At 41.4% G+C, this 16,328-nt stretch overlaps 1 protein-coding gene across 2 annotated transcripts in view; it reads left to right on the forward strand.

Annotated features, from left to right (window-relative positions):
• SHTN1 (shootin 1) overlaps nt 1-16,328 on the forward strand; it is a 70,413-nt gene that overhangs the window by 20,541 nt on the left and 33,544 nt on the right. For both annotated transcript variants that reach the window (XM_040606061.1, XM_040606060.1), the window contains exons 4-8: nt 2,125-2,219; nt 4,375-4,543; nt 7,845-7,942; nt 8,910-8,991; nt 11,029-11,123. In XM_040606061.1, the coding sequence (XP_040461995.1) occupies nt 2,125-2,219; nt 4,375-4,543; nt 7,845-7,942; nt 8,910-8,991; nt 11,029-11,123 (539 nt within the window). The remainder of the gene's footprint in view (nt 1-2,124; nt 2,220-4,374; nt 4,544-7,844; nt 7,943-8,909; nt 8,992-11,028; nt 11,124-16,328) is intronic.

Consider the following 16,328-nt stretch of genomic DNA (forward strand, 5'->3'; position numbering starts at 1 on the left):
GAAATCCTGACAGTGGGCTGAGAAGGAATCTGCCCCATAAAATGACTTGCAGAATTAGGGTCCAGGCTGCTGCTTAGGATGGATAAAGGTGCCAGGAGCCAAGGAGGAGCTGCATCAGTGAGCAAGGTGCTAGCCTGAGAAATGGGAAACTGTTGTTGGGTTTTCTGCTTTGCTCCAGATCCCCCGTGTGACTGGAAGCTTGTTACTTAGAAGACAGCCTTCAACACTAGTATATTGAAGTACCTGCAGTACTGCTGGAAATTCAGGGGAATGGCAAGCCAAAATGTATCTATGCTTTTAACTTTCCTCTAACTTGCATTGGTATCCTATGTTACAAATAAGATTTGTTCCATAACTTTTTGGTCACTCTAAGAATATTGTGTATCTTTGACACAGTGGTGTGTACCCACTGTGGTAATAGGGATCCTATAAGTGATAAGGACAAATGTGACATCAAATGTAGTAGCACAGCCGTGATTTCAGACACAGTCAGGCAGCTTGCTCTTGGCCCTGGTCTCATGGAAGTTTGTGTGTGTAATGCTGGGGCCTGAATCTTTATTGAGGACTGTGAAGGTGGGTTTTGAGACCAAGGTGCTTGTTTTAGGGCACTCTCAAGCACAGAAAGACTTCAAACAAGAAACAGTTCAGACACTACAGCCATATAGTAATACAGATCTTGAGTTTTTCAGCTGAGGCTGTCAGAAATCAGGCAGTGCAAGCAGTGTTGAGTTTCCATCAGGACTGCCTCCATCAGGATGTACTACTGCAGGTGGCTTCAGAGCTGATGGGCAGAACAAGGTGAAGGAACTGTGCTGTGGTAATGATTTGACTTCATGCGCTGTAGGAGACACAGTGAATATGGAGGCTTCAGTCACTTAACTCCTTTCTCCATTTCCTGGCAAACTTGCCCCAGACCTGTGCTGTATGTCCATCCTGCAGCTGTTCTTGTACAGTGTGGTCAGCAAGTGTGTTGGTACTTAAAATACTGTATAAACCTGAAGACTGGAAGATGAAAATAAACTTCATAACATACCTGAGTTCACAGAATGGTCAGGGTTGGAAGGGACCTGTGGAGGTTGTCTAGCCCAACCCACTGCTAAAGCAGGTTCCTCTAGAGCAGGTTGCACAGAATTGCATCCAGGCAGATTTTGAATGTCTCCAGAGAAGGAGACTCCACAGTCTCTTTGGGCAGCCTGTGCCGGTGCTCTGTCATGCTCCAGGTAAATAAGTTCTTCCTCATGTTCAGAAAGAACTTCTTGTGCGGCAGTTTGTGCCCGTTGCCCCTTGTCCTGTCACTGGGCACCACTGAAAGGAGCCTGGCCCCGTCCTCTTGGCACTCGCCCTTGAGATGTTTGTAGGCATCGACGAGCTCCCCTCAGCCTTCTCTTCTCCAGGCTAAGCAGCCCCAGCCCCTCAGCCTTTCCTCATACGGGGGATGCTCCAGTCCCCTCCCCATCTTGGTACCCTCCGCTGGCCCCTCCCCAGCAGTTCCCCGTCTCTCCCGAACTGGGGAGCCCAGCACCGGCCATGGCACTCCAGGGGCGGCCTCAGCAGGGCAGAGCAGAGGGGGAGGATCACCTCCCTCCACCTGCTGGCCATGTTCTTCCTCATGCCCCCCAGGGTCCCACTGGCCTCCTTGGCCACAGGGCCACTGCTGGCTCACGGGCAACTTGCTGTCCAGTTAATCTTGCTGTTTAAAAATTCTGAGGTTCTAATCTTCTGAAAATGGCATCCATAGCAAGTTTTCAGAAGAATGTCAATCTTAAGGGACAATCCTAATGTTCTCACTGTGATTCCTTAAGTGGTAATGAAGTAAAGATGATGAATGATGGTGGTCAAGTAGGCTTCTGCTGGCTTTCTACTTCCATAAGTTTATGCTCAATTCTCCAGTTCCCCCTCTGGTGCTGCAGACATGGCTTGAAAGATTTGCTTAAAGCAATGAACCAAATAGTCAATGTTCAAAACCGTTCCTATCCATGGAGATTAGCTAAGTATGTACTTCTCTGTATTTGAAACGCTTACATGAAAGTTAACAGGAAAAGGTGTAATATTTCTCATCATGGGATGCATGTGTCAAATGCGCGTGTCAAATTCAGGAAAATAATGACTAAACTCTTCCCCTAGTTTCTCACATGGTTATTGAGGAAGTAAACTGTATTCAGAACCATCTTGAAATTGAGAAGACGTGCCGTGAAAGTGCTGAAGCTTTGGCTTCTAAGGTGAGAAGAATTATGGTGATTCTATTTCATCCAATTTCTTTTTTTTTTTTTTTTTTTTTTTTAACTTGAGATTGTATGCATGTCCCAGGTATGTGTTTGGTATAATCTTGTGGATCTGTGAAATTGTTTTGAAGTAGCAAAAACTATAAGCCATATGCAAGATGCAAAATACAACTCCTGCCATTTTAATTTAGTTTCTATTTTGGAAGACTAAGCTGTGGATCAGCATCTTGATATCTAGTTTTTATATGCATTTAGGTTAAATGGAAAACAAGTTTTAGAACTGTCCTGTGTGAGATATAAAACAATAATGAGCATTTCAGTGTCTAAATGAAATGGAAAAAGTCAACCACTGCATTACATTTCAGGTGATTGTTTATGAAAGCAAAGCAAGGGCAGGGGAAAGGTGACCTCCGCTGCTCTGTTGATTGCGCCTAGTCTGATGAATTTAGCAAGTGTGTAATTTTCTATATTCCATCTCATCAGAAGTGCATTATTATTAAAGAATGTTTTTATCTCCCTTATATATTTTTGGTTGTGTAAAATGCATCTGAGCCACTTCATCAGAAAATGGATTACAGCAATTTTGAACCAAATTTCATTAGCAATGCTGACTGCCTTTTTTTTTTTTTCTGTCCCCCCACCCCTCCCTCCCATCCCCTGCCCAAAGTACATCCTTAGATATGGCAAAAATCACACCAGCAAGAAATCACTTTAATTTAGATGCATTAGCAATGTACTTTCTGGAGGTATTTACTTAATTGTTTGCATAATGGCACTGTATTAGAATTCATAAGATAGACAATCAGCATATAAGTAAGAAAATGAACGCATTTATGCAACTTTTCTTCTTTCCTGCACTTTTCCTGTAATGCATGTAGAGGAGCAGTTCAAAGGATAGGTTTATCCCATGGGGCTGCTTTGCCAAAGCTGATTTTTTTGTTGCTGTGAGCTGACCATGTAAGGTTTCTCACACCACCTTTCCCGCTTGCTCAGTTTCATTCTTTGGGAATGAGATGAAGCAGTTCTCAAGTAAATCTCCTGTAGCTGGGGGGCTGAGGAAAAGGGGGATCAAAGATGATTGCTTGGGTAAAAATTCAGGGTCAGCTTAACTGCACAGTATATGTTTTATTTGAAGGTAAAAATTGGACTTCTGAAGTGCATGTTGACTTCAACATGTTGTACATCATTACTAGAAAATTGAGTCTCATTCTTAGACCTGAATACAGGGAATGCTTGGCTGGTGGGTGGACAGTGACCTCAACGTATGCCTGAATACTGCTGAGACTGTGCTGAGCTTGCTGACAGCTGCTGGCATGGGCTGTCTAGATGCAGGACAGTGAAAGAAATGGTGAGAGTGAAACATTTGCAGTAATCCCTGTTCAGTTTTTGCTGGCACTTTGATCAAGATGGAGATGCCTTGTAGAACCTCTTCTGTATCATCCACCAATGAGTCATGTGTTTAAGCATCCAACTCAGAGTGGTTTCTGACTTGTGGTTTGACCCATAAAGAATTGGTTTATGATACAGCTTTCATCTTACATATGTTGACTCCACTAATAATTCCTGAGAATTGAAAATAATTCAGAAGAATTTTGAGGTAATTCTGTCATGACTGGGAACATAGTAGTTGTGGTGTTGGTAGTTTATAAGTAAAGGAAGGGCATATGAGAAGGTAAGAGCTTTTATTTGACCAGTTGATAGAGCTGGCAAAACCACAGGAGCTTTCAGGAACACAAGCCCTTCTTCAGGTCATTTAGTTAGGTCTCCTGTTGATGCTAATGCATGCGTAAGGGTAAGGAGCTGAAGCACCTATCACAAAGAATTCGTAGCATTAAGTAAGCTTGATAGTTGATTTGATTTCATTTGAACCTACACAGGGTATTTATTAATCAGAAGTACCAGAGAGGAAAGAAGGGCATGGATGAAGCATCATGTTGAATTCAAGCCTCCTCAGGGGAGAAAGTGGACAAGTTTCCCATCTTCACATCTTTTAATGTTGAATGGACCATTTAATCAAATGTTACTTTGTCTTCTTCATTTGATAGATCTTTTAATGATAAAGGAGGAAAAAAAATACAGTTGACTTCTATTTTCTTGCACAGCAGCTTGAAGACTGACTAGCTTATTACTGTTTGTGCTTCTTAACTTTCAGCTGAACAAAGAAAATAAGACCTTGAAAAGAATTAGTATGCTTTATATGGCAAAACTGGGCCCAGAAATTATCACTGAAGAGATTAACATTGATGAGGATGATTCATCCACAGATACAGAAGCTAACTCTGGATCCTGCAATTCTCTGCATTGTCAGCAGCAAATAAAAGGTGAGTGTTGTTGAGCCTGCACCACCATACAAAGCAGAAGCTGTCTGAAGAATGGCAGTATTGGTTTGGACCAGAGATCACTCTCAGAAGCACGAGACCGAGTCAGATGGGTCATCAAAGGATTTCCAGAAAAGACTAAGAACACGGTAGCCTTGTTGTGATACTGTGTAATGTATATGGTAGATATACAGCCTGCAAAGTAATAATGCAATAGGAAAATGAGATCTACACAGCTAAGAGAGCTCGATGTTACTGAGTCGGTAAAAGAAGTACTTCCTCAAATCCTTAACAAAGTAAAAGTTGAGCAGAAGGATAAGGTCACCTTGGTATTGCTCCAACTGCAATGTCAGTATTTCAAAGCTGGTGTAACAGGACTCTCCATTTCTGTTTCCATTATGTACCTTTATATGCACAAACTTCATTCATGTTACGGAGCTGTTGCCAAACAAGCAACTTAAAAAAGGACTGTTGTACTGGGTAAACCAGCAAAACTTGGTAACATGGGAATACACAGATAAGATATAGCTGCTTTATTAGGAAATTTCTGGGTCTTTTTTGAAAGTCAAATTTTATTTCTGTAATCCAAAATCTGCCTTCCTTTCTTGTCTAATTCTGATTAAGTCATTATGATTCTGTATGTTATTATATCATAGTATCCAGAAAAGGGGAATGCCGACATTCTGCTTTTGGTGACAGAGGGAGACTAAGTGGCTCACTTAAAACCAGCCAAAACCCCACACCCAACAAACAAACAAAAAACCAAACAGCCTTCACTTTTTTCTGATAGTAATATAGCAAATGATGTTGCAAGTACAGCTTTCCTGAATTTTCAGTGTAACCTTGTTAATTGTTTTTCTTGAATGGAGCAACCTCAAAATGAAGCGAGAATACAAAATATCACTGAGAAAAGAGAATGAGTGTTGTAAAAATGCTTTACAGAAATCCAGCCCAAGAAATAACATGCCATAGTACCCTTCTATAGCAAGCAGTTTTCAATCCTATAGATGCAGGAGGAGGCAGTGCAATGGTGTGATCCACACCAACAACCCGTCTGAATTGGAAATAAGATTCTGGAGTTCCTCCTGTCTGTTATTGGAGAAAGATATCAAGGATACATTTAAAGAGAGCAAAGACTCTGGCTACGGATCAGAGGAGAACGTGGTTAGGAGGGTGGCAGGGTCAAAGTAGAGAAGTATTTTAGAAAGCCTCTGATGTACATGCTTTCTTTCTTGATGAAAAATTCACTAAAGAACAATGTGGCATTTTGTAAAGGATTTAGAACTCCTGGCTTCTGTGCCTCTCTCTGGCCTTACTATTAAATGTTAATGACCTTACCTTTACAAGTGCTGAGTATTCTAAAAACCATTGGCATCCCATTTGCTATAGAAGATATTCCATCCCTGTGCCTGTAGAGAAATGTGTATGTGTATGGTAGCAGAGTGATCTGACAATACCAAAAGGTATATGTTAGGACTGTGTCCCAAGCCTAAGCCAAAGCTGCATGGTGTTCGTCTTCACTGAAGAATCTGAAGTTACATCTTGGATTACCTCCTAAGTGAAAGATCATATGCAATGAAAGAGGTGTATTATTCAAAATTCTTTTTAATGCTTTGTGGTGTTGCCTCAGGTGAAATTTGCTCTTCTGTGCATGTTTATGATTTCAAATATTTGTGTTTTGTGTTGAGGATCTTGGAAGTCTTTTAGCTTTCTTACCATTCAACAAAATATTGGATGTTTCTTGGAATGATTCCTTCCATCCCACCATTTTCTGTAAGGATATACAAATATGGTGGTATAGTCTGAGGATCTGTGATTAACACTGTCTTGTTTATTAAAGGGTTAAAATTTTGTCTCTCCCAGACCTTCCTCCTCCTTTTTTTTCTCATACATTAGGGGAAGGTGATAGTACAGCTGTAGTTCCTAATGGAAGCGTAGGGTGGTCTCAGAGCAGTACCTGAAATTAATTTATAGGTTTTGGGTTTTCTTTTCCTTTTTAGTTGTCCTTTTGGATGTAACAAGAACTGAAAACTCAACTGTGTTAGTTGAGCAGTTCAGTGCACACCTGTATCTGCAAAGAAACATTTACTGAACACATTTATAAAGATTTAGATATATGGATTTGCTTTCTTCTCTGGATAATGAGGTTGATATACATATTGTAAGACCTGAATTACTAGCATAAATTTCAGTGAGACTTTTTTTCCCCATTAATTTCACTGGAAAGCGCAAATCCATAAAAGAGACGATTTGGTTCAAGAATGTTCTGGGAAAACAGGTCTCTCTATTTACTTTAGAATATGTGTGCCTTTAATTTGGAGGAAAATAAATCTAAGGCCTCTGAATTGAGAAGGGGATGCTGGGGTAGAATCAACATTTTTAAGATGTGAGACCAAACAGAATGATATCGTCATCATCATCTGCAATTGAATAGCAACAATTTTCTCAACTCGTGGCTGATACTTAACAAGCAGCGGTGCTATGAAATACTGGAAGCGGGTGGGGAATGAGAGCACTTGCTGAAAGCTAATACATAAAAATAAATTTATATTTTTGTGGTGGTTTTATGTTAACCTAAACCTTGATATATTATGTATGCAAACTGATCTCCTGTTAAGAAGTGATTATAATCAAATGTTTTATTCCATTGTGAATTTCATTTATTTCATATTTTGATAATTAAGGAACAAAACTTCTGAGGGGAAAATTACAAGCATTAACTCTTTCATCAGTAAAGGTTATATTGTGACTCTGTTCACATAACATTACAAAGCCTATAAATTGGCAGCTATTCAGGACAATTTATTTGGTGAAAACCTCCCAAGTATTAACGGCCTGTTGTTTTGTTTATTTCCCTTGTGATGAGAATTCATGATCCAAAAATAATTGAACTGCATTAATTTGTTTTAAAGGACACCTATTAAAAAATGCTTTCTGCTGCCTCCGTACCAGCATCTCTGTGATGTGACAGTCCCCTGGGTAGGACTGAGGACGCTCTGTGGTGGCAGGATTGGCCCTGTTATAGCAGGAAATGAATCATTCAGAATGCAAATAAAGACAGCAGTACTGAACAGGGCAGCCTGCCTCAACAGAGTAAATCTGAAACTGTGGCCCAGTTATAGATCTGTTACTTGACACTTACATGAAGTTCCTGAATTATTGAGGATGTGCCTTGAATACAATTAATGCTTTGTATGCAGTTAAGGTGTTTCGTACTTGATTGTACTTGCATTGGTATCACGTTTCCTTTGTTGTTTTCTTCCAAGAATAAAATATATTTTTCATTTCCTTCCTCAAACCATAGAGCTGCGAGATCAAATCGTATCTGTTCATGAGGAAAAGAAGACCTTAGCCATTGAACTGGAAAACCTGAGGTGCAAACTTGTAGAAGTAATTGAAGAAGTATGTATTGTACCATGGAAGGGGAGACCACGTTAGCGTGTAGTCAGTACTTTTTGTGTCTAATTTTGCTAAAAATGCTTAGTTGTGAAGTTAATTGAATACTATCTAATCGCAAGTCCTGCCAGCCTTCCCATATGATAGACCACTTAGGGCATACACCTGTAAGGGGCCTTCTGTGTCACAGTCCAGTCAGCTGCTGTGGCTGGCACAATGACTTTTAATGATCTGTTTTAATGCCCGTATTATAACTCTCGTCTCCCCCTTCCTGACAGCCCTTCACCCATCACAGCCTGCGGGGTTCTTGGATTTCCTGAAACCTGTAGATGTGCAAGAAATACTTTTGGAGAATGTCCAGTTTAATCACTGGTGCTACTTCATTGAGCATATCCTTGAGTTTAGCCATTGGCAGTGCCCTGTCATGGTAATTAGACCAGCAAATTGGCTTTTGGAGCCAGCAGAGTTTCATTCCTGCTTTAAAACTGGATAAGCCATGTACTGATGCAAATCAGGACTTAGTGGCTCTTCCTGTCTATGCAACACTTGGATTCAGAAAGACACAGCTGACAGCTCTTGGACAATAAACAGAGCCCAGGAAAAAAACCAAAACAGCAGCCTAACTATATTGAAATGCAAGCAGTCAAGGGCAAGCTAGTAACTTTTCAACCAGGTGCTGTGGCACCTGATCCTGAAATGTTCCAAGGGTGTTATATTTGCAGCTGTGACTGGTACGTGCCATGCAAATGGGCCATGGGAGGATTACTTCATAACCCTTCTGTGACATATGCTCTGAGGTCTCCGAGTTGGGGTAAAAATGCTTTCCACCCTGCTGGAAACCCTAACACTGAGCCAAACTCAAGAAACAGCATTACTGAAAGCAAAATATTGCTTGCAATTATGTATGTGCTCTATGCCTTGTACTACTAACTAAAATACTCTTCTTTTTAATTTGTTCTTTATACTTTTCTAGGTGAATAAAGTAAAAGAAGAAAAGGCTGTTTTGACAACAGAAGTTACTAAGCAGCAAAAATTGTTGGAGAAATGTAACAGAGGTGTGTGGTCTCAGCAGGTTCTCTAACAGTTTGCTACATGCTTTGCAGAAGCTTCAGAGCTTTTATGTTGTAGTACTAAGAGTAGGTTACAGAAGAGCAACTGTGGTCCAGATCTGACACTCTGCCTCATTGCTGCAGGCGCTGCATGAACACATGGACTATTCTAGACTATCTCAACTTCAGCAAAATGTGGTGGTATAAACAACAGATTATATGTGAGAATAGGAATTTTTTTTTGCTCTGTGGCCCAAGTGGCAAACTAGGGCAGGAAGGTAGTCCTTCACAGAGATGGAACTTGAACCTTAATCTTCTGTTTTCCTAAATTATTACATCAGCTTTCCTTTTAGGTGGGACACAGCTAATAATTTTGAATATCTAAAGACTTGGGAGCAACTTGTATGATCAGAGGATGGTGAGAAAAAGGCAAGAATGCTGGGAATGAGATAAATAGGATTTGCAAGTTATGGAAGGAAAGCAGGGACTTTCCTTTCCTGGAACGTAGTGAGTGGTAAAATTAGGGCAAGGAAGATCTGAAAAGACATATGGCTCAGAAAAGAAACCTTTTGCTTAATGAAGGTGAGTGCTTCCACATGAAAAATAGTTGACCCAAAAGAAATTTAGACGGAAGAGGAAAGACTTTATGCCTTGGAGTACTGTGCCCTTTTCTCTTGTTGCTTATTTAGCCTTGTAAAATTAAAAATTGTTTGGTTGAAAGTCTCCTTGGCTGTTTCACATTTTCCTGAAGTGGAAGCCGACGGGTCTGGCAAGGTGCAGTAGGGCATATCCTGTAAGCTTCCACCAAGTGTTCATCTCTTACCTCTTTCATGTGTCTGCGTGGCTTAAGCCTGTGATAGGCAGTACTTGAAGAGTCTTAAAACACCAACATTCAGATAGGTTGACAGATCACCTTGAAGAAGGTTTTGCAGGGATAGTGTGACAGATGAAAAGTTTCTGAAATGTTTTCTGTGTTCTAAAGATAAACAAAGGAACAACCCCTTGTTTCACATTTGCCTGCTTTCCAGGAAGGAGGAGTTATGCCAGGCTAGGTCCTAGTGCCCTGGCAACATAAAGCAAGATTTTTTTGTTTGTATACTTGAAATGAGCTACCAAAGTATCTATTCAATACCTACTGTGTGTCTATGTGTCACTGTCTTGGAGCCATGTAATCAAATACATTTCAGTCAGAGTTGACAGATAGTCAGATTTATCTTAAATCTAAGTGTGGGGGTTGATTGTTAATTTGGTGTGTGGTTTATTTTTTTTTTTTTAGTAAACATTTTGAGAGTCAGGTGAGCTGGGATGTGTATCTCACTGTTTAAAGTACCACTTACTGTACATAGCTTTAAAAACTGTTAGGTTCATCTCCAAAAAAGCAAGGAACTTGTGTACGACTGTTAAGAAATCCAGTGTCATCACCCTGCAAACTAGTCTTCAGCTTGTAAGAGCTAAACCTTATCAAGGTGGTTGCTGAGACAAATGATCCTTGCTGTCCTGGATTGAGGCCTCAGAATGGTTTTGGGGGAGCACGCCCCATGGTTAGCTTTAGCCACCCATATGACCCTCGCTTTTGTGAGCACAGTTTAAACACAGGCAGTGCAAAATTGCACTGCTATCTTCTTGAGGCTCCTTTAAATGGTTGTTGTAAAAGGACAAATCAAACCTCACTCAAACCAAGTAGGCAAATGCAGGTGCCTCCAAAATAACATAGTAATGTTTGATAGATTCAGCAAGGCTCATACCCAAAGAGGCAAAATACCATCTGTGCTGCGTAATGCCTGTTAATGGAGATTTTTAGCCTTGATGGCAGGGGTATTACTCTATTCAGAAGATCAGTAATTGTGCATATGTATAGTGTGGTTTAGAGCAAACAGGACAAATATTGCAAAGCAGACTGTATGCAGAAATGTAAAACTAAGTTGCACCTTCTTTCAAGGATCCATGGTACTAGGGAATAACAGTTTATCTGGGTAAATCAAGCAGTAGTTTTTTTGATCTATTCCACTTTTACTTCTGATACTGTTTTATTCCTATAAACAGTGTCTGTGCTGGCAGTAGAGGAGTATGAAGAGCTTCATGTAAACTTTGAACTGGAAAAGAACCTGCGGAAGAAAGCAGAGTCATTTGCACAAGAGGTGAGTAGTCAAGAAGAAGGGATGTTGTAAAATGGAGACGTTGCAGCTGGGCAAAACCCTGCCATCTTAGATGACTTGATTTCAATTCCCAGCTCTTGTACAAAAGATGCCTTTGAATGTCTATGCACTACTTAGCTAACATCTGTACTTCATCCGTAAAATGGGTTTACTGTTTCAACAGCATTTATAAAGCACTTCAGAATTATCCATGCAGTCTTACCTCTTTCCCCTTTTAAAGCAAGGCTTTAAATTTATAATGGGCTTAGTCAGCTACAACATTTCAATGTGGTATGTGTAGTAGCTGGATCTGGGAAGGATTAGCTGCTTTTCTAGTGATATAATTTGAAGCATTTTGTTTTTCCTGAAAAATACGTGAACTCACAGAAAAAGCATTGCGAAATACAATATTAGTTGATGTTTGTAGAAGTTTGGCTGCTGTTTAACATAGGCCTTTCGAATAAGCTACTGCAGGGAGCATTCAAGCTGAAAAACACTGTTTCCGTGTTCTAGCAAAGGTATAAACTCCCAAAGAGGAAAATGAGTTACCAGGTAGCATTGTGGAATGGCTGGTGGTTGCTCTGATGGCTTGTGACTGGCAATGTTTGCCTTAGAAAATGCTGACAAACTCTTTCATTCTGTTGATAGACTGAAGCCCTATAAAATCATGACTTTGGTTTTTTTGTTTTTGTGTGGGTTTTTTTTTAATTTTTTTTTCTCGTGTGCTTTTTCTGCTTGCACTCTGGATTTTTAGAGCTCTGCACTTGGGTTATATTTTCAAGCTTTTCTATCCCCCATGCATCGATATTTTCTTTATTAAAAGTTGGGCTTCCTAAGGAATAATTTTTCTGGGAGCTCATGTTTGAAGAAAGCCATTATATATATCAAAACTACATGAGTCATCAGTACTGAAATATTGTAAGTAAGGGAAACATCTGACACCTGATACAAAGCGGATTTTTAGTTTTGAAATCATGGCTGCCAGCAAGCAGGTATTTAGCCTTCAGGAAGTCAGCTATGTCTGAGTAGAAAGCTCTTTTGCTTTTTGTCTTTGCTGCTGCTGTTTCTCTCTCAAAATTTAAAAATATGTTTGATAACTCCTTTATAGCTAACTGCATTCACTTAGTGGTTGTAAGCAAGGGCATATGTAAATTCTGAACCTGTATAGAAAACAGTGAATAGGCTTACTTTGTTCTGTTAATCTTGTGAGTTTTGCTGAGTATTTGAGTGTTTTGGATACGAACAAAATCATATAACAACATTGTAAACAAAAAGAATTTCTTGGGATTTGAGATAAACTGTAAGTAAATTAGAACATCTGGAAGCTAGAGGTGAAGAAGGCAACCCAGATGTTGCTTGCACTCGCTCTCTGTCTCCGATGGTACTGTGTACAAAGGCTGGAGAACTTTAGAGCATCTGGGCCAAGTGTTCTCCTCCTTCCACCTTTTGCTACTCTTTCCTGTTCTCTCTTTTGCAAGGTCACCCTGTTGACCCTTTGGGAAATCCATTGAAGGAGCTACCTTGACAGTAACCTAATAACTTCTTGGTATAGAACAATTTCTATTAATAGGAAGATTTTCATTTGAAAAATGGGGCTGGGTACTCATCCTAAAGGAGAAAGGTATTTGCAGATTCAAGTATATTAAGCTTTGGCAGATTCTCTTTCATTCATACAGGTATATGGTATAACCTAGCTTTAGATAAACTGCTGCTTATCAGTTCCACTACTAAAGCTTCAATCATTTGATGAGTCAACTTGTAATTGAATTAAATATAAATTTATATAATGTATATATACACATATATGCAGTCTCCTGCCTTTTGTTTTCAGTATTTTTGCCATGAGTTGAATATGTAACTGTACTTCTGGCAAAGCTAAAGCTGCTGACACATTTTACCCCCAAGGGAATAAGGGACAACAGAAATGAAAATATTTACTATTTATTAAAATGTCCTGTTAACTCCCAAATTTTAAGTATAAAAATGGACTTTTTAAGGTGCTGTTAGAGTCAAGAGATGTGGGAGAGAAATCACTCAAGAGGAGTGATTTCTGAGATCAGAGACTGCACATGCAGCCTCTTCCAAACCGCACTTTTATAGAGCTTGGTGGGACAGAGCCCAGATTCCTCTGCTGAGCAGAACTGGATGACTCCCTTTGTTTGGCTTCAGTGCCATTGGGCCATTTATATTTTGTTCAAAGGCTCACTTCGGTTTTTCAGAAATAAAACTGTGATCTGCAAATTCCATTCAAATTTATTAGAGACATTATTTGTCACGAAAGTTGTTAAACAAAATATTGCCTACGTTTGTTAAATATTCATTTGGATTTTTTTGAGACTGTTACCAGTCTGTGCTGTAAAATATTACTTTCTTGCAACTATTTGTAAACTTTAGGAAACCTGGGTTTTTTCATTACCTACGCTTTTTATGATAACTATTTTTATAATGTGGCTTTTTTCTTCACCTCCTGAGATTGTGCAGGCATTATTTATTAGCAGTGTTTGTTGACTGTAATATCTGCAGAACTCTTCTTTTAAGGAAAAAAAATTCTGAGAAAGTTAAGCATGTTCATTTAGCCTGCATTATTACACTGTCTTGCATCTCTGTTGCTTTGCTTTATCTTCTAAGTATAGAACAATTATGTGCTTCTGTTCATTAACTGACAACAGGAGATTGTATGTAAAGGTCTTATGTCTCTCAGAAATGACTAATTTATAAATGCATAGTTAAACTGGTTTTCAGATCATAAAAAGAGTATAATCTGATACTCTGGGGCCAGAATGTTGCTTCCGTTTAGTTTCATAACTGTAATGTCAGGCATCTACATGTTTTGAAAGATGATATTTAAAGTACTTTTTGTATTTGAATAACAAACGGACAGGCAAGCTGTTAAGTACAATGCCAAAGGAATCATAGAATCCTAGGATCATTTAGATTGGAAACCACCTTTGAGATCCTGAAGTCCAACCGTTAACCCAAGACTGCCAAGTCCATCACTAAACCATGTTGCTAAGCACTGCATCTAAGTGCTTTTTAAATACCTCTGAGGATGGTGATTCCACCACCTCCCTAGGCAGCCTGTCTCAATGCTTGGCCACCCTTTCAGTGAAGAATTTTTTCCTAATATCCAATATAAACCTCCCCTGGCATAACTTGAGGTCATTTCCTTTTGTCCTGTCACTTGTTACCTGGGAGAAGAGACCGACCCCCACCTCGCTACAGCCTCCTGTCAGGGAGCTGCAGAGAGCGGCAAGGTCCCCCCTGAACCTCCTTTTCTCCAGGCTGAACAACCCCAGTTCCCTCAGCTGCTCCTCACCAGCCTTGTGCTCCAGCCCCTTCCCCAGCCCCGCTGCCCGGCTCTGGACACGCTGCAGCCCCTCCATGTCCCTCTTGTCGTGCGGGGCCCAGAACTGAACCCAGCGTTCGAGGTGCGGCCCCACCAGTGCCGAGTACAGGGGGACGGTCACTGTCCTGGTCCTGCTGGCCACACTATCTCAGATACAAGCCAGGGTGCTGTTGGCCCCCTTGCCCCCCTGGGCACCCTGCTGGCTCCTGCCCAGCCGGCCGTCAGCCAGCCCCCCCAGGCCCTTTCCCCCCAGGCAGCTCCCAGCCCCCTGCCCCAGCCCGCAGCGCTGCCTGGGGCTGGTGTGACCCACGGGCAGGGCCCGGCACTGAGCCTGGTTGAACCTCATGCAAGTGGCCCCGGCACATCGGCCCGGCCTGCCCAGACCCCCCTGCCGAGCCCCCTGCCCCCCGGCAGGTCAGCACTGACCCCCAACGGGGTGTCGTCTGCAGACTGAGGGTGCACTCAGGCCCCCATCCAGATTGTCAATGAAAATATTCAACAGAATTGGCCCAGCACTGAGCCCACTTATGACCTGCTGCCAGCCAGAGGTGACTCCATTTACTACCACTCTGAGCTTAACTGTCCGGCAAGCTTTTTATGCAGCATAGAGCACACCCGTCCAAGCCATGAGCAGCCAGTTTCTCCAGGAGATGCTGTGGGAGATGGTGTCAAAGGCTTTACTAAGGTCCAGGTCAACAACATCCACAGCCTTTCCCTCATCCACTTAGCTGGTCACCTTGTTATAGAAGGTGATCAGGTTTGTCAAGCAGGACCCATCTTTCACAAGCCCACGCTGGCTGAGCCTGATCTCCTGGTTGTCCTGCATGTGCCGCATGACGGCCCTAAGGATGAGCTACTCCATAACCTCCCCCAGCACTGAGGTCAGGCTGACAGGCCCGTAGTGCCCCAGATCCTCCTTCCTGCCCTTCTTGTAAATGGGGGTCACGCTGGCTGACCTCCAGCCTTCTGCAGCCTCTATAGTATGCCAGGACTGTTGATAAATGGTGGGGGGAGGCTTGGCAAGTTCCTCTGCCAGCTCTCTCAGTGCCCTTGGGTGGATCCCGTCTAGCCCCATAGATTTGTGCATGTGTGAACAGAGCAGCAGGTCACTAACTGTTTCCGCCTGGGCTGTGGGGACTTCATTCTGCTCCTCCTCATCCCTGTCTTCCAGCTTAGGGGGCTGAGTACCCAAGGGAAGCTGGTCTTGCTATTAAGGTCTGAGGCAAAATATTGATTATGCGCAAAAAAGTACTTCTTGGTTTTTGTCATTAGTTGTCTCTCATGAAAACTATGGGCTACCGTTGTTGTAGACAGACAGTGTTAGCTCTTCAGTTGAGGCTTTTCATTTCGTAAAGTTCTCCCATCTAAACCAGAGTCACTACAACAGTGAGCTTCAGGCCTGCATTAGTCTTCTTTTTGTGTACCTGCTTCTCTTCTTCTCTTCCTTTGGTATCATGCTGTTCAGAAAGATTTTTAGGAAGTTTTTTAAAATATAGGAACATGACAACAAAGGCATTGCTCATTTGTCTTTGGAGAACTAGTAGCATTTCAAATCACTTTAAAAATCTGCTATCACTGCCTGGTTTCACACTGATGGTGTCCCTTCAGTGACCTGAGACATTAGAGAGACAGGCTCTAGACCACAACTGCAACCACAGCAACAAAGCTTTAGGCTTGGGTGAGGTTGTGTGAGTGTCCTTTCACATGGATCATGCCACAAGGTTGCAGCTGTGTTTTGCGAACTGCGGTTTCTAGGATGTGCTTACAGTTTGGATTATGCTAAGGATGTGCAGGGATTTTCTGCTTGCTTTCATCAGCCGTGTTTTCTCTGTCCCTATAAAATGTTTCTTGAAAAAAGAAAA

This window comes from Falco naumanni, chromosome 9 (assembly GCF_017639655.2).
Source record: "Falco naumanni isolate bFalNau1 chromosome 9, bFalNau1.pat, whole genome shotgun sequence".
In the NCBI taxonomy this organism is placed as follows: Eukaryota; Metazoa; Chordata; class Aves; order Falconiformes; family Falconidae; genus Falco; species Falco naumanni.